The sequence below is a fragment of the Dermacentor variabilis genome, chromosome 6 (genome assembly GCF_050947875.1).
Source record: "Dermacentor variabilis isolate Ectoservices chromosome 6, ASM5094787v1, whole genome shotgun sequence".
Taxonomy (NCBI): domain Eukaryota; kingdom Metazoa; phylum Arthropoda; class Arachnida; order Ixodida; family Ixodidae; genus Dermacentor; species Dermacentor variabilis.
The window spans coordinates 118,528,701-118,547,295 of NC_134573.1; the positions used below are offsets into that span (position 1 = coordinate 118,528,701).

Here is an 18,595-nt window from a genome sequence, read left to right on the forward strand (position 1 = left end):
GCTCATTGTCATGCAAGTCTTCATGGACCTTTGCAAACTCCCAACACCACCACCTCACACTTCTCAAGACGAGGCACCTTTCCCCATACAGGGGCTGCGTTTCCCTACGGATTTTGATGGACGTTTGTCCCTTGCTTCATAGAAAACGAATTGCACTTTGTTGCTCGTACGCCATGGATGTGTGAAGCACAACTGTCATCTTCAACAACTGACAGCTGTGCCGTGCCGAAGAGCTTCCGGCAGATAATGCCGGGCCAGTCCAACAAAAGGTTCACAGCTGGGAATGGATATTTTGACTTCGAATTTGCAGCCGTAATTTGGCTACAAAAAAAAGTAGAGGCAAAGACTTTCTGATTCACCCTCGTACATGGGAAAGGAGAAATCTTAAGGAAAGGAGAAACCTCGTACATGGGAAAGGAGAAATCGTGCACTGCTCGAAATGATAACAGTTCGCGTGCAACGCCGTCATCGGCTAAACCAGCGGAAGTGTGCATCGCCGAACAAGAAAAGCGAGGAAAAAATAAGGGAAGGCGAGGCTCATGACGTATGTGTCACGCGATCCTCGAGGTCCGACATGGGAGAACACAGGGAAGGAATTTTGCTTGCGAAGGCTAGATGGGGCAAGTGGAAAGGGAGTCTCACTATGCAGTGGAGCCCACCTGCTTAAATCATGGGTTGGTGGCACTGAAATATTTCTATCTTGGCTTTTAATGAGCCAATTTGAAAATTTTTTGTGGCAGAACGCTCCCTAGAGGACATGTAACAACTTCCAGCATATAACCGAAATTTGCTATGGGGCCTGGTGAGGGGCCTTTAAAAGAAAAATTTAGTCTAGTGACTGTTACTTGCAAATTTTCTATTTAGGTCGTCAATTTTTCATTAAAAATTTACGAAATCGAAAATTTTCAGAAATCGAGGCTAACGAAACTACAATGTTTACAGCTCTCTAACTCAGCAATGAGAAATATCTCAATTCTGTAAATTGGACGTAATAGTATATCCAAGGCAGACAATATTGATGTATTATACATGGCTCTCAAATAGACCACTAATTTGGGAGAACTTTTGCGAAACCCTTGTAAACAATGTAACAAGTTCACGTAAGATACAAATTCACATATCAGATTTATCTGCTTTGGATGCTCTAATGGATGCAGTTTACTGAACTGCGATATCTGCTCTAGGCGCAGAGCTACGAATTTGTAAACTTCGTGCTTCTGTTTTTGTTTTTTCGAACTGCCCAATTTTTGAAAATTCTGTATAAAGAATTTAGGCCCTATATCGAAATTCCGCTTCCAACAGTCACTAGAATTTCTCTCTCTCAATTAAAAAAAAATTTCATTAAAATTTATCTCGGAAAAGTGTTTCTGCGTTTTATACTTATTTGAATATGCGGCATCGGAGTTGGGCCCGAGCTAAAGCTTCCCCTTAATCTGCAGCCCTCCACTACAGCATCCCTAATAAACCACTGTGGAGTTTAACAACGTTAAACACTACACATTAATTTAGTTTCATGGGTCCTTGCTTCTCTTGAAACAGGCACTGAGATGCTGTCTCTCTTGTCATTAGGTGCGTCAAGCCTGGGTCAAGCAAAATGACACAGATCTACATATGGTGGAGATGAGTGGGCCTATCCTTCCCAATGCCCTGCATGGCCTGTGCACCCTGTTTGGGAGCAGCCAGGACAAGGGTGCCTTCTCATTTGTGGCAGCGCCAGACACTCCCACGGCGGCTTTCAACGCCTTCCATCCACAGCCATCGGCTGCACCTGCTGCTTTCGCAACTGAGGCGCTCAAGGACTGTGGTCTGTCCCTGCCCTTTGTGCAGCGGATGTGCGGGAAGCCCGATGGACCGACACCTGTGCTCACCCGTGTCCAAGTCGAGGATGGCAGCTATGACATCTCTGGTTGCCTCTAGGAGTGCCGGCTCTAAGCTGGAGAACTGCTTGAGAAACTCGGTGGTTTCGTTACGATTGCTTATGCTGTTACGATTGGACCGTGTTACGATTGGACCGTGATGCATCGATTCCAGGCTGTGGATGTTTGCAAGCATTGCTTGCTGCCTTTGCAGCTTCCAGAGACCCACTCCCACAGCTGTGAGGAAGGACAGTGTGTGCTTCATCTCATTGGTTTCTTGCATTTGTGATGAAAGACAGACTTTTACGACCAGCCTGAAAACTGGTGAAATGGCACCTTACTGGCCTTCACGACGGGACTCTTTTGTTTTCGTGCTGGAACGGTTGTTTAGGTGACAGCTGGGGATCAATGACAAGTGTTTTACTTTGTTTTAAAGACTCTGGCATGTGACTTGGTTAGTTATGATGTGGGTGTTATTTGTTTTGTTAGACTTACACTCCCATCTCAGTAGTTTCCCGCAGCAACATAAAGGCTACAAGATCCTCTGAGGCTGTCGTTGCGCAGCGCATATAGTGCCTGCAATGAACACTTGTTGCTTGTATCTACGGCAACAATACAAAGGTTGACATATGTAGTGATGTAGAAATTACCTTTTATGAGCTACGGTAATGCATCGAACAATTTGTTCACGACTTTTATTTCTTATCCAAGGGTGAAAGAATGAGAAGTAGTTTTATATCTTTGCTGCCTGACAAATTAGAGATAACTGTCCCCCCACCTAAGATATTGTATTTACAACCTGAGAGGCAATATTTATTGCAAGCAGCATAGTTTAACAGTGGACGTCGGCAAATGGTCAGCCTTCAGTGCCGATGATGTAGCATTGCTGGAAAGCCCGTTTGTGTATGAAGGTGGTGAACTAGGAAAGCCCTGGAAAGAGTTTGGGAGCAAAGAGGCCGTATGTTCCATCATCAAAAGGCCAGCAGCATTTGCAAATGTGGGCGAATGCTCATGTACCATTGGCCTGCCAAATATGACCAGGCTGGGGAAGTGCAGTTGGTCAAAGAGTTCTTGCGTAGTAGCATGAACAAAAAAATGCATGGATAGGGCGGGCGACATTGACTTCAGTGTGCTGCAGCATTTTTGAAGCTTCTACTGTAGGAATGAACTATGACTGTTAGTGTTAACCGCAGGGAGTCATCTTAGGCAGAAGCAGATGATAGGGCAGCGATCAACGCATTCTCGATAATCTTCCCCCTCCGTGTTGGCCAGCAACATTTGTATCCTCTACACTACTGCAGGAAGCTACGTCGAATTCAATACGATGTACATGTGTATCGCAAATTGTCGGATACATCGATGTAAACCTAAAAAGTTTCTTGCCGGTATCCAGCGTGTAAAAGGTGGCTGCTTTTAACCCGCCGCAGTTGCTTAGTGGCTATGGTGTTGGGCTGCTAAGCATGAAGTCGCTGGATCGAATCCCGGCCACCCGTGTACTCGGATTTGGGTGGACGTTAAAGAACCCCAGGTAGTTGAAATTTCCGGAGTCCCCCACTACGGCATGCCTCATAATTGGAAAGTGGTTTTGGCATGTAAAACCCCATCATTATTTTTTTTAATTAAGGTATCTGCTCTTAATGAATTTCTGATATACTGAAGGTATTTTATTGTTGAATGTGACTTCATTATTACGAGGTTTGACTATACTGTGGTGGAGTGTGTGTGCTTCATACTTGCCTTTAGTGCTTGTCATAAATTTGTGTTTCATGCGTGAGGCAATGCTGGTAAAGTGTTGATGAAATTTATATGGGCGATGCGTGCTGGTTGAATGGAATGCAGCGTCTGGTGTTTGCAGCGTGTGTGGGTAGTTCTCGTCATGTGGTGTGATGCTCTGTTGCACTTGGTGCGGCACTGACAAACTTGCCTGCAGTGCTGTTTTGATCATCATTTGTCAAAGCTGTGCTCTACCTGATGGCTGCAGTGTACATTTTTCATTTTCTGCATTCTTGTACTATCAAGACACCCACCCAGCTTGTGTAACAAGAACAACAAGTAGCTTTCTTTTTTTTTTTGCAATTGTTCGTGTATTGTAAAACTTGAAGCACGGGTTCCTGCATTGAGTTTGTTGCTTTGTAGTAATGTTAGGTTATTTTTGTGCAGTTGCCTGGCGGTGGGTCACGGTGGTGCTTGTTCTGGAAGGCTTTTGCAGTGATCATATTGAATGTACAGCAGCGCACTGAATATTGAGATAGTCTTATAGGCACCGTGTGACGGAGGTTTGCAGCTTGTTTTTGTCGTGGCAAACAAAGTGAACAGAGAACCTCTATGTGGGTGATTAGATGAGGTAGCGGATTCTCTTTGTCACAATAGCATCACAATAGCACATGTGGAATGCAAAAGATGAAGCGAGAGAGAGGAAACTAAATTTTTGGGAAGATCTGTGCAGGTTTCACTAGCTACACATCATAGGCCGTGAAGAGCTGCCAGTATATTTGTGGTCTACAGCTGCACTGCTCTTCCTTACCTTTGGCAAAGAAGGCAACGACCACACTTAAGCCCTTCCATGCCACACTATTATGCTGAGTTCTGACCAAAAATTGTCAAGTTATTATTGAAAATCTTAAATTCCAACATGTTTTAGTTCCTCGGAAAGAATAAATTTCTTTCTGCTTACGTGCTGTCTCATCGATTTCATGTTGACATCTACCAAAAGTATGACTATGCATCGAGATGAAATTAGGCTTGTGTATTGCATTGCTAGAAAATGCAAAGTTCTGTTAATGAGCTGAGCTCGCCCTTGGCCGTTTTTACCATAAACATGTGGATGAACCCTACTTGTCCAAGGCACAGAAAGGTATAAGGTGCAAGGCAACCTACCGTGGTGGCTCAATGGCATGAGGTCACAGGTTGAATTTCCAGCCATGGTTGCTGCATTGCAATGCAGAAACGCTTATGTACTTAGATTTAGGTGTGCATATTTTGTGTGTGCCAGTTCTTAAAGGGTTTAAAGGCGCATACAGAAAGCGGGATAGATTGACACTGAGTGTGGGCAAGGACTTTATCGTTGTAAATAGAATGTACGAGGGCATGTAGACAAGTACCACTGTTGTCTGGCAAAGGCAGACTAGCTCGCTAGTGAATGAAAGAGGAGGCTTGTGGTTGTGCCAGTATGCAATGGAATTCTGTTTTATGGACGCCGTAACTTGCTCCTTCTAGGTAGGCAGTTCAATTGTCAAGGCAGGGAACAAGCTGCAAGCGTTTGGTATGCCCTCCCATCAAGCCATATAGTACAATAGGCTTGCCAAGGTTGAAGACTGGGCGTCTTGGTATAGCATATTAGAGGTTCGATTGCGCAATATTTGGACAACACACACAGAAGAGAAGCTCTGTGGTGTGTGTTTCTCTTCTGTGTGCGTCGTCCAAATGTTGCGCAATCGATCCTCAAACAATAGGCTTTCAAGAGAAGAGCAGTGGGCATCCAAATGGTGACGGAATGGGAATGCAGCGCCGAGAGTTTGTAAGCAAAGCGAAGTGGCTTTGAATTTGAGGTGCATTAGCGCAAGCTCTTGGGCCAGTTGGTGCATGATGAACTCCGTCCGTGTCTTTTCCTTGTGTGCACGTCCTTTGTGTTCCGCTCGTACCCCCTTTTTTCAAGTTTGAATTCCAGCACGAAATGTGGAGGCTAGACGGTGATGACAGCAGAGAAACTGAAGCAGGCCAACCTGAGGTCTGGGAGTGAGAGCTTTAAAATGTTGCAAATGTCCACGGGACCACAGTGCCAACTACGTGATGAAGAGATTAGGAATCTCTTGGCGCAGTGTAAACATCCATCTGCTCGGGTTGCAGCTTGAAGCTCTGTCGTGCAACTATGAAGTTTTTACTGCTTTAACAGTGTGGGACTGTGTACATTTAAAAAGGAAATTGAACTTTGTGCTGGCGTTTTGTACAAAGCTTTGACTTGTATGTGGTACAGTGTCATGTTATTTTTGCTTATTTGTGACTTGTGTGGAAACTACAGTAGTGCATTGCCGAAGCAGTAGTAGTGCTGCTGCAGACTTGGCAGAGGGGTAGTTTTTCCAATTACAATAGGGGGTCAAACTCTGTGCAGGATGTACCATACAAAGGACGCGTTTTAGCCCTATATTGTTTGAGACACCAGCAAGACCTGTGAATATGAGAGTAGTGCTTTTAGTGTGGTTGTGTGGAGTGCCAAAAGGCCTGCTGCTGAATTTTTTATGGACAAAATATTCGCTGTTTGCTCACAGTTGCATGTCTTCCTTTATTATAAGCCTGTTTTGAATATTGAGGTATTGCATTTCATTGGTTTAGCTAAGTAGTGTGGTGCATTATTGCCATATAATACTAATAATGACCCGCATGGCTTTTGTTTATTTTAATTCTTGCTTTAAAGAAAAATTGTCTCATAACTTACGTTTAGCTTCATGAAAACACAAGTTTGCTTGATATGTATGTAGTTGGTTGTTTAAGAAGGAAGACACAATTTTGATTCATTATACCAGCACTCATCCATGTTATGTCTGTGTAGGCTTGTGTGCATCTGTTTGTGTTGTCGCAACATTGTTGCTGAGGTTGCATGGTCATCCGCTGTAATCATGTCCCCTCGTGACAGTTGTGTGATTGTAAAATGTGTACTGGTGTTCAAGTCCAGGGGTTTTAATGGTACATTCATTTGGCTGAAATTCAGCGCTCTAAACTCAGTCACGCGCAGACTTCCAACTGGCTTTATTTCGTAAAGGCAGAGAATTTATAAGGTTCTAAAAAATAGAAAAAACAAGGAACAGTTGCGATTTAATGTTGAGTTTAAAATTTTGCTGAATCTATGAACCGACTAGCCCAACATGCCTTACATTCACTGGGTTTCTTCATGGTATTGCTCTCCAGCTCGTAGCAGTCTGTTTTCCCCACCTTTGCTCTCGTAGCATGACCGAGATCCACTGTAGTTAAGGTCACGTGGCTGCTGCAGCTTTTGTTGGTGTGCCAGCTGTTTGTTTACAGCAGAAGCATCTTTGGCACTTTTTTTTCTTTCCTGCATCCGATTGCTCTGGTGAGGTGAACATTTGGCTCGGGCATGATTTCTCCAGGCTGATCTAGAGCGGGCCCCGCATTGTTAAAGTCAGTGAGAACCAACCAACCGTATGTACCTTAAGATGATGTGGTGGAGGTGTCATTCAGCTGATTGTGTTTGTAACTATAGTTATTTGTGTCAATTTCGAATACAACTATTTATAGCACGCAGTTTTATTCCTTTTTTTTTATGCCTGTGATTGCATGGTTGTATAAAATGTCGGCTGGCTCATGGAACAGCTGGTCATAGTTCAACAATGTCCTCCTTGACCAGACGACTGGCAAGTGGATTTGCAAGCACTGCCTGAAGGAACATTGTACAAAGATCATCAGTACAGCCAGTGCTTTTTTATCTCCATCATCTTTAATGATTTTGCCTGTGAGCACTTGGGAAGTCTTACAGATTCAGCACACTGCACATTGCCATTTTCGAGCTTTACACCTTAATGTCTCTTCAATCCGTCGTCACGGGCTGCCCGAGGCACTGCTTTCAGCCAACAAGCGTTACAGTATGCAGTGTTTCAGGCAACCTTGTACAACAAAATGATTCTTGGAGTAAAGGCGCTCGTATTTTGCCAGTATGTATTTTTATGTGTAACTTGAAAAGCAGTCTTGCATCATGAACTTGCCACATAATGAAAATGTAGTTGTTCCTCCTGTTCTGGCTTCAATTCATACCCCCCCCCCCCCTCACATTGCACTTTTCACCTTCTCAGCACTGATGGGTATGTCTGGGTGGGTTTTCTACTCTTTTGTTTACATCATATGTGGACAAAAATAAACTATTTATTTTTCTCTTTTGATTGTTTATATTTTAATTTCATGCTTTCATTCACCTCTCCTTGTTTGTCGAGACTGACTACTTCAGTAAATTTGCTGGAAGTACAAATCTGTGTTTCCGAGAGGTTGGCATTCTAATGGCCAGCACTTGTAGTTTAATCCTTCACAAGATTAAAACAGTAATATCTCTGTTGATAAGCCTCTCTATTATTTTTATATTCGGCCAAGACTCGATGGAAGATGGAACTTAAAACAAACTTCTCCACCGTCTGGGCTAACAGCTGCATTTGTTGCCAAAGTCTTCTGTGCATCTCTTGTCCAAATGCACTGTTTTGTTTTGCCAGCTTACCACAGCTTCAATTAGACCTACTCGCACAATGCATAGAAGTCTTTATCACTTTAAAGATAATGATTGGAGAAGCAAAACCACTGTCAAATCAATGAAATCATGCAAGAAACCATGTACTATGCATCATTCTTGGGCTGGCTAAATGGCTGTAGTGAACGATTTCCTTCTAGCAATGTCGGCATCGATATGCATTCATCGTGCTTCCATAAGTTGCCATTGGAAGTACCTTGCAACAATATCTTGCCTATTATAAAAAGCACATTGTGGTCAACTGGCACATTCCCTGGCATTGTTTATTACAAGCCACATCAAACTAATTAGCCAATCACTACAATTTAAGATATGGTGTAAGAATACACCTGAACCGGTATTGCACCTGGGACCTGGCTTTGGTGCTTTGCAATTTGGAGAACTGGCCTGTTGCAGAGTGTGTAGTGCTGAACAATTTAAGCATGATGCATGCTCTGGCACTGCCCCTCGTTTCGAGGCACAGAACAAATCAATGAGGACAAGTGGCTCTCCGCTATCAAGAGCCCCGATGCCGGCGCGCAACTATGGGCTGTCCAGAGGGCCCACAATGCGGCGGTCGGGCATGGCCTGACTGTCCCGACGTGGGAGTGGTCCGCAGCACGCTGAGTCACATATCTCAGAACCTTCATTAAAGTTTTGCATCCATCCATCCATTCAGAGTGCAGGTGCCACTGGTAGGTAGTGGGGAGACCGACGCACTGCGACATATGATGCCGGTGAGAACGTTTGTTATTCGATGTGCATTTGGCCCCTGGGCACTCATTGGTGGCGTAACAAGTGCCGGCTGCCATGTGGTCCCTGTATTGCATTGAAATTGCCGAGCACTGTACATTCGCCAGACTGGGCACCACGTCACCATTTGCCTGAAAGGACACCACAACTCATTAAGAAACACACCTAACTTCCATTTGTCTAGCCATTGTCGCCCATGTGCATCGGATTTGCAAGTTGTGCATCATATAAGCATGTGCAGGTAGGTATAAGTCGGCCCTGCATTTCTCTAACACAGGATAAATGTGCACACTTGAATCATGTGCAACTGTGTCGCTGCATATTTGTCACTTGTCTTCATTAAAGCTTTAATTGAAAGACTGCGCTTGTGTGATCTCTACTTGCCCGTGGCCACTCGTCCACCCAACGCAAGCTCAAGTTTGGTGCAGTCTATGTTTGTATTTGCAAGGCCGCAGAAGGCAATGTGCACGAGGATGATGTGCGCATCTCAAAAAAAAAAAAATGTATTAATGTCCATTGAACTCACCTGCAGCACTTGGAACCAGTTCATGGCAGTGCAGGAGGAGTTCAAAAATTGGGCACCTTGATTTCTCTGGTACAGGTGCAATGAGACACTCAAAATTCTGAGGTGCAGACGCGGGGCAGGCATTATGTTTTGGCCGACTAATGTGCACCGAGTGTGTAAGGTTGACGGCCACAAACTGCAGGTATGGAATGGCTTTTCAGGCGCAACTACATCCCACACTTACGTAGACGCATGCTGGGGTTATAATGGCACTCGCACCCGTGTGCTGTGTCGTCTGCTGTGCTGCTGCTTCCTGCCTGCAGCACCAAGTTGGCGCCAACCAACAGTGGAGAGGGGGCAGCAAAAGTGGGAACCAGCCCTGCACCTTTTGAAACAAACGGCGTGGTTCAGCAGTGCCGTTGCTGCAGCACTGAAACGAATGGTAGGGTGCAGCACCTTGTAAACTGGTTCAGGTCGTGCAGACGAATTGAACAGACCTTTAGAGAACATGGGGTTGCCTGCGGTAAAAGCCTGCTGCTGTTGCAATAAATGAGTTCAAAGCTGGAGGAGTTGCTGAATGCTGCTCATTCCTTTGTTTCTCTTTTTGAGCATACATAACTCTCTCCTTTTTTCCCTTTATGGCAGCTCCTCTTTAGGCTACAAAGGAACTTTGACACTGGCAGCTGGAAAAAAACAGCCTAGTGGCACAGGATGTGACTTGACGCATTTGGCTTTCAGCAGCGTGGTGTGCATACGGCTACTATATAGGTTCATTATGTGGAGGTTGGTGTGTCCTCCGGTTCATTAATGTTTTTTTTTTTTTCATATCGCATGAATGTCCGATGGCACTGTCTTTACAAACATCCTTTGCTCGTGCTGGGACTTTGTGGATGCATAGTTTCCTTGCTTATTAGGCTACAACCACTTTTTACCATCTTGCAGTGCAACTGATCCTCCAACAGTTGTAATCAGTTTGCATTCACTAGGGTTGAGGATTGGACGAGTTGGTATTGCATTCTAGAACTGGTACAGCGCAACATACAAAGGAAGAAACAAGCCGAGCTGGCCAGATAAAGGAACAGATCTGGCCAGCTTGGCCTGTTTCTTCCTTTGTATGTTGCGCTGTACCAGTTCCAGTTTGCATTGCAACTTCTGCACATAAACCTTTGTGCACTTGAATATACTTGGAAGAATTTACTCTGAAAACTGTGTTTTACAGAGGACACATTTGGCAGGAAGCAATGCGGTGCTGCTGGCCACTTTATAGGTCAGATGCATGTGGTATTTAAGTGTGCCTCAGAAGTAAGTGCTGCTATTTATTTAGCTCAGAGATGTTTTTCGTGAAATTAGAGAGACACACAAGAAATGTGGGTAGCTCATGCCTGCAGCACAAATTCTTTCAAGAGAAATATCATGAACATTTAGTTTTAAGCATAGAGCATGTCTCCATTTAACAAACCCCTTTTTTCTGTTCTTTGAGTTGGTCTGATATTGTACAGAGTAATCAGATGCAAGTGTTTGTAAATAATAAGGCCATACAATATTAACTTTTTCTAACTGTAAATGCCAATGAACTGTATTTGCCAAGGGTAATGTTGGCATTATACTAAAATCTTTTTAAAATGTTTCCTGAACACAAACAATAATTCTGAGCGACTCAAACAGGTTGCCCTAATTTGTGCGTCAAGTATGATGTCATATCTGTGTCACTACCAAAGATATCTCGACAGGTGCAAAGAGGACACGTTGACAAACCAATGCGCTTCTGAATTTAAAAAAGACAGTTCTGAAGATACACATTTTTCAAAAGTATTCCTGCTACTGTTGAATCCACTGCGAGCGGGAGTATGTAACTTAAATTAGTTTCGAGCATAAGGGTAATATGAAGAATAACAGAACGCTGACCAAAATAGGGGTGTCTAAAAATTCTTCAACGTTTCAGCTTCCACACGAAAGCCTTAATTGTTCACTGAGCTGAGAGGCAAAAAACCTTCAGCTTAAATCAGCGTCAATAATCGCTTCAGAGAGAGAGAGAGAGAGAATAACTTTATTGAATTGGGGAAATGGGGATAGGGGATTAGGAGCTTGATGAGTGGTGCCCCAAGTCCAGGGCTCAGAACATCTTGCGTATGTTGACGGGAGTTCGTTACTCCCCGACCATGCATCGTTACTCCCAGACCAGTCGAGATTTCGTCAAACTCTTGATTTCATGGCTCTATATAAATATTGATTGCTTAGAATGATAGCAAATCAAGTAAAGATTAAAACACACACACACACACACACTGCCACAGTGATGGAAATACTGGGCTTAAAGCGATCTTATATGGCACATTCACGGAGCGCCGACCGGAATCACAGCCGATCGCACGAGTGCCGACTCTGTACCATTCCTCAACCAGTTTTGAGGTTACAAAAAATTTCGGATACAGCGCCATTCGAAAGGCTGCTTCGGTTACTTAATTTTCGACACCGTGTGCGCGCGCGCCGTTTCCTGCTGGTGTCGCATTAAAGAACACGCGAAGAGCGCAGTCTACATTAAGCGAATCACGAAGCGACTGCTACTTAACGAACGAAAACGAGGCGCGTGCGGCGCAAAGGCCTCACTTTTTCGTAGGGTTTAAACTCGACCGCCGCGCGCGCAGGATGAAAGAAAGAATCGGAGCGAATTGCGTCTATTTGTGCTTAACCTCCTCAACAATGACAGTTACGAGCGCAGCAGCGAAAAGAGAGAATGAAAGAAAAGACAACGCCTGACTCTCCTCATTTCGGAAAAACAAAAACAAGAAGTAGAAAAAAAAAAAAGAAACATTAGAAGCGCGTGACAGCTCAGCGCCTTGAGACGCTAGAAGGAAAAGCCGGCGCGCGCAATCACGAGGGCACCGGCGGAGCCGTCGGCGAATACCACGCCTCCCCTGGCGATAAACGATTTAGCGGGAAAAACAACTTGAGATGCAGATCGGCCAGTGCGATTCATGTGTGCGTGGATTTCGCCGGTGCAAGGCTTTCCGACGTATTGACCGAGGAGCGGCCGATCGTTGCGTGGACGGTGGCGCCGCCTGCGTTTGGCCCGCAGCGGCGACGGGTCACACCGTTCTCCTCCTGAGTGACGCGTTTCCTGGCATTACACCACATTTAGGCTGACCAGCAACGTGTGGAAAAGTTGATGTGCTCATGATCGCGATGCAAGATAGCCCGTTTTGACGTGCTTGACGGCTGACCGCGCGCGAAAATTTGGCCAGAAACGGCAAAGCAGAGAAAAAGTTCACAAAAAGAGCCACCGTCGGCAGTATTCGCACATGAGTCACTGCGCGGTGTTGTCGCGAGCACTCTCGTTCGTTAATCGCCCAATAGAGCTTTATGGCGCTGGAAAAGTGATCGTACGGCAGGAAAGGCATTTATTAGGGCCTTGGCAGCGTTTTTTCCAGCCTGAAATGCTTTTTATACCGAGCTAGCGAGCGAAAATACCGGACCGCAGCGCCCCCCGCGAGGCGCTCCTTCCGCGGCCGCGGTTAATTGCAAAAAAGTAGTCCCACGCGTCGAAAATTTATGTCGGTTGCGGGTCGATGCGCGGTGGTGTGTGCCAGTCGGACCAACTATTTGAAGTGGATTATTGGATCAAGTGGACATCGACGGTGATCGGTGACCCTGTGTGGACGAGACAAGCGTGCGGAGGGATTCCGTTATCCTTACTTTCCTTCTCACAGATGTTCCCGCTTTCGAAGTGGCCAGAATAATAGTGTGCGTGCGGTTGATAAGGCCATGCCCGTGTAAGCATCGTTTTGCGGCTTTCCAGGCCAACACACGTGGTGACTGTGGGCATCATCGGGGTCCGAGATGCGCGGCGGACCTCCGGGAAGCCGGATTACGTGCGCCGCGTGAGGATGCGACCGTTCAGGGTGTGGGCTTAGTGGCAGTATGGCAGCGCCAGCGCAGAGCCTGCTGAATTGTGAACAAAAAACGGCAGACAGCGCGGAGCTGCCTCCTCCCGGATCCGGCGGAGGACTCAAGAATGGTGCTTCGGGCGAAGAGCTCAGCGCGGACGAAATTCCGGCCGGTGTGATGGTGAACAACCGAGTGAAATCTCCGAGCAACGCCAGCGGACACATCGGCCGAGAACTGACAATGGATAACTTCCAAGATGGAGGTACCCACCAGCTGAATGCTAGGCCTAGCGCTGTCGCCGGCGATCCGGCCGCTTTTTCCGATCGACAGCGAATCGGTTCCGACTTCCGAACCTACAATCCGAACATGCGGGATTCGTTGATGGTAGGTGAGGACTTCCGGAACTCTCCGGATAGCATGAACCACGTTCCGGTGCCTGGTTACGGTACGGGGTATGCGGATCGGGGAGGCTACATGGCGAGCCAACATGGCGGCCCCAATCTACCTGGGAACGCCAACGACCCTGCTCAGAGCAAGCTTTACCAGCATTACAACCAGCAACACATGAGGCCGGGATATCCGCAAGGCCCGCGGGCCGCTATCGGGCCCATGGGGGGACCGCAGCGGCCTGGCGCGGCCACCATGATGCCCTGCTATCCGCCGAGCGCCAACGGCGGCGCGCCGCCGCCGCAGCGTTTCCTCACAGGACCGAGCCTGAGCCAGCAGGGTGGACCCACGCCCACGCTCAATCAGCTGCTGCAGTCCCCGAACCCACTGCACCGCTACCAGAACAGCTACGGCGAGTACAACTCCATGCACAAGGGCATGGCGGACGTGGGACAGCAGTACTCGCCGTGGGCCGGCTCGCGTGGCTCTTACCCGCAGCAGATCTCCGCGCCCATGTACAGGCCGCCGGTGAGTAGTGCCTTGCCTTGCATGCGACGACCACGCACTGTCGACCGTGCGATCGGCGCAGCTTGCGCGCCCCGCGTCCACGCGAGCGTTGGAAACGTGCCGCGACCACCACCACCTCGCTCCGATTCCTATTGGCGTCACCCGCAAGGCCAGTGTTCGGGAACGTTTCTTTCGACTGCACGCGACGCAACCTGTGGCTAAGCTTGCACCGTCGACACGTGCTTTCTTCGGAAGATTGGCCGACGCGTTCTGCCCGTGCCGTTTGCGCGTTCGCACAGAAACGCGTGGTTCGCGTCTCGTTGCGCACGTGTCGCGACCGTAGGTGCAGCAGCGCGAGCACGCATAACGTGGCCGCGGCAGATTCTGGCCTCCGCGTGACAAGCTCGCGCGCTCGCCGTACCGGAGCACAGCGATTAAAATGTGCAGATCGTTCGTGAGCGGTGCTTGAAGCTTCGCAGGAACGGAGCGCCTCATTAGGCTCGATGTGGCACGTTGCGTTGTAAACAAACCACAGTTGTAATCGAGTGCCGCTGAAGAAAGCGTTATAGCGGCCTCAAATACGATGCCATAGATAGCGATGAAATAGCGATGGAGGTTATTACGTTCCATTGAAAAACGTCAAGCATTGGTTTGCTATGGAATACTGAAATGTTGTGACCTATATGCCCTTCATAGTCTGGTAATTACAGGTACTGCGATTGTGCAGAATGTTTTCGGTTTGTGTTACATCTCTGCAGACGTTTTTTATTACGTATGCATTTCGTCAGTCCAATAACGTCGATAAACAAGCCATACTTCGTTTTGTATACGCGAGTAAAACAAAACCGCTCTGTGGCCTTATAGGTCATTATTGTTTCTGGGCTTGTGCGCATATGTTTATCGCCATAGGCAAAATGCAGTATGACAGTATTTATTCATGTTGCTGTAGTAAAACGGTTTGCGAAAATAGCACCCACGCATGAACAGAACAGAATTTAAGGCTGTGGCACAGGGGGTGCTGTGCGCTATGGATTGTGTCGGTTTCATCAAGGGCTGCAGGCAGCTTGCCATCTTCAAAATTTACATCCACAGCATATTCAGTCTTGGTTGATATGGCACTGCTTCAAAACTCGTGCCCACTGATTTGAACATCTCATGGTTTTCATGTAGACAAAAATGTACCAATTTGTCTATTCATCTATTTCAATATTATAAGAAATGTTGGGAAGAACTGTGAAAATCCTTTTGTATTAACGGGTCAAGACAGCATAATGGTCGGGAATGTTATTCTGGTAACAACACCTTGTGTTCCATGGCATGAGCACAGGATCTAGATCCGTTACTGCATGTTCGTTTCTGGCTCCTGTTCCTGCATGAAATGTAAACGTTGTGAAGACAAAGCTCGGTGCTGTCTTTAATAACATAATACTACTGCAATTGTTATCAAAGTGGCAGCATCAGTATTGCAGCAAGCAAAATGTTGATACGCTATTGCATGCACGCTAGTTACGAATGTCTATGGACTCCTGTTTCGCTTTTGGCAACATAGTCGCATGCTAGTCGTAAAAGTGGGTGGACACGTCTATCATTTTCATAGGCCCAGTCTTCTGGAAAGTTAAATCTTAGCATGAAGCCAACCATTCGTGAAATAGCGAATTGGTAAATGTGCATACTTTTAAGGTATTCAGGAGTTTTCTTTCTTCACGATGTATGTAGAATGCTCGCAGTAATGAAAATGAAGACCTCGCAATTCTAGCACATGCTGTTATCCAGAAGTGTCAATGTTCCACAAAAGCTGTTAGAGAGTCTGCGGTTGCATACGTCACCATGATTTATTGACTGATTTAATGATAACTGTGTGCTGACAAGGCAGCTGGATGCTACTGTCATAACAAACATGAGTAAAACGATGCCGTCCAGGTATTCTGTTCAGTAACTTATAATAGGTGTCAAAACAAACATTAAATGCGGGCGGTGTTTGTGTGCGAGACACTTGTGCAATGTATATGTGGCATGCGTGCTATTGTTCTCCGTTCATTTGATGTACTGGTGCTGCACAACACCTAGCCCGAGAGCTTTATATATTCACCAATGAAAGCAAAATTCACATCGATGATCTTTAGCTGCATCTGCTGAAAAGGATCTTGGTTTCTGTCTCATGTCTTATTGGGCTCTAACAGCCAATTTCGTGGGCATTGTGCACGTTTGGCAGCATAAAGAACACTGCTTTATATAAGTTACTATTACCACCTCTCGATCTGTGGACTTCTGGTTGCATTAGGAAGTATTGTTATTCCTTGACATCTGCCGTTGCCCACTGAATGAATTGCTGCATATTCCTCCTGCTTGAGGCAGGTTCTTAGCTGCCAACCACACGCCCAGTGATGGGAACACGCCAGTGCTTCAGCCTTCAAAAGCTGAGTGAACACTATCAGGGAACATTGAGGAGGAGGAGAGATTAGTTGGTTTAAAAGGGACAGTAATGGGAAACTCTGAATCATTTTAGACTTGTGGAGTATTCTATTTGCATTTCTGTGAATGAAAGGCTGGTGAAAAGCTAAGAAAATGATGGCCTGAAGCTCCATATCATTAATTTTATGCCTTACCTATACGAGGGCTGTTAGTAAAGTATCTGACCTTTGGCCGAAGAAAAAAAACTGGCATAACTGGAGCGTTACAAACCTTATCACCCTCAAAGTAGTCTCCTTGGGACTCCACACGCTTCTCCCAGCGACGCTGTCATTGTTGGAAGAATTCGGAGAAGGCCTTTTTCGGAATGGAGTTTAACTCAGCTGTCGTTGCAGCCATAATGTCCTCTCTTGTCTGAAATCGTGCTCCTTTCAATGGCCTATTTGGGAAACAGCCAGAAGCCGCAGGGGCCCATATCAGGAGAGTAAGGAGGCTGTTGAACTACGAGAGTCAGGTTTTCCGCCAAAAAAGTCTGCATCAAGTGCGAGGAATGTGCAGGAGCATTGTTGTGATGGATGCGCCAATTTCCTGTTGACCACAACTTAGGTCTCTTTTGCCGCACAGCATCATGTAGGCGACCAAGGACATCTTTGTAATACTCCTTGGTGACTATTTCACCCTGCGGTACGTACTCGTGGTGTACCACATCGCGGGAGTCAAAGAAAGCAGTCAGCATCACTTTGACGGTGCTGCACACTTGGCGGGCCTTCTTTGGTCTTGGTGACGTGGAATGCTTCGACTGTGACGACTGGGATTTGGTTTCCGGGTCGTACCCATACACCCAAGACTCGTCACCAGTGATTATGGTGTTCATGAAGTCGAGGTCACTGTTTGTGGAATCCAGCATGTCCTGTGAGACTTAAACACGAAGTTGCTTTTGCTCCACCATGAGCACCTTCGGCATGAATTTCACCGCAACTCTCTTCATGGCCAAATCTTCGGTCATAATGGAATGTGCAGAAAAAGTGCTGATGCCAACCTCTTCCGCAATTTCTCGGATAGTCACACGACGGTCCCGCATCACCAAAGTGTTCACTTCGGCAATGACCTGGTCATTTCGGCATGTTGATGGCCGACCGGAGCGGGGCTCTCTCTCCACCGATGCGCGGCCATCTTTAAACCGGTTGTACCGCTCCTTAATCTGTTTGCTGCTCATAGCATAGTCACCGAAAGTTGTCTGAATCTTCCGAATTGTTTCCACTTGGCTGTCGCCCAGTTTCTAGCAAAATTTGATGCAGTAGCGCTGCTCCAGTCGCTCCACCATTTTCCTTCCAATAAAAAACCGATGAGAGCACTGCGCACTACCTCACTACCTCCCAGTGACTGACGCTATCGGCAAGCGGGGAAAAATTCGCGCATGTGCACGAAAGTTTAAGGTCGGTTGATGCAAGCGTGCTTGTTGTATATCCATGAGGTGTCTGCAAAATATATATATATATATATATATATATATATATATATATATATATATATATATATATATATATATATATATATATACACACACACACACACACACACACACACACACACACACACACATAATGTAATAAGGTCGGATACTTTTCTAACAGACCTCATATCAGCGTGATGTTTTTCGTGTGTTTTGGGTGGCTTTTATGTTATGTTAAAAGAACCCCCCCCCCCCTTTTCTTATGCATACTTGGGCTCTGCAAACTTTCAAAAATTTGATAAACTAACCACCATTCCTCCAGGTTTTGACTTTATAGGAAGGCATTGAAATATTCCCTGGGGCCCAAATTGAGGCGTAGGCTGAGGGAATACAAAAGAATACAAATGAACCAAAAGGCCTACACTGGAGAGGTCTGATTAAATACACTATTTATAATACTCCATCATTACTGCCATAGCAAGGTTGTCAGAGGAACACTGCTGTGCTTTAATGCGACAATGTTAAGGGCCTTGTGTCACAAAATTCGGCATCGGCGGCCAAGAAAATGATCCCAAACCATCCCCAACCACGCAGGCCCTCCGCAAGGTGCATAGGTG

At 46.1% G+C, this 18,595-nt stretch overlaps 2 protein-coding genes and 1 pseudogene across 4 annotated transcripts in view; 2 read left to right on the forward strand and 1 right to left on the reverse strand.

The window, feature by feature from the left end:
• hd (humpty dumpty) overlaps positions 1 to 2,490 on the forward strand; it is a 34,747-nt gene extending 32,257 nt beyond the window's left edge. For both annotated transcript variants that reach the window (XM_075695630.1, XM_075695629.1), the window contains exon 11: positions 1,570 to 2,490. In XM_075695630.1, the coding sequence (XP_075551745.1) occupies positions 1,570 to 1,917 (348 nt within the window). In that variant the 3' untranslated portion in view covers positions 1,918 to 2,490. The remainder of the gene's footprint in view (positions 1 to 1,569) is intronic.
• Positions 2,491 to 12,362: 9,872 nt separating this feature from the next.
• The window catches only part of LOC142585112 (trithorax group protein osa-like), a 196,677-nt gene continuing 190,444 nt past the window's right edge, over positions 12,363 to 18,595 (forward strand). The window contains exon 1 of one of the 2 annotated variants that reach the window (XM_075695631.1): positions 12,363 to 14,137. In XM_075695631.1, the coding sequence (XP_075551746.1) occupies positions 13,256 to 14,137 (882 nt within the window). In that variant the 5' untranslated portion in view covers positions 12,363 to 13,255. The remainder of the gene's footprint in view (positions 14,138 to 18,595) is intronic. The other variant, XM_075695632.1, reaches the window with a different exon arrangement.
• On the reverse strand, positions 16,965 to 17,907 carry LOC142584510 (protein GVQW3-like; annotated as a pseudogene).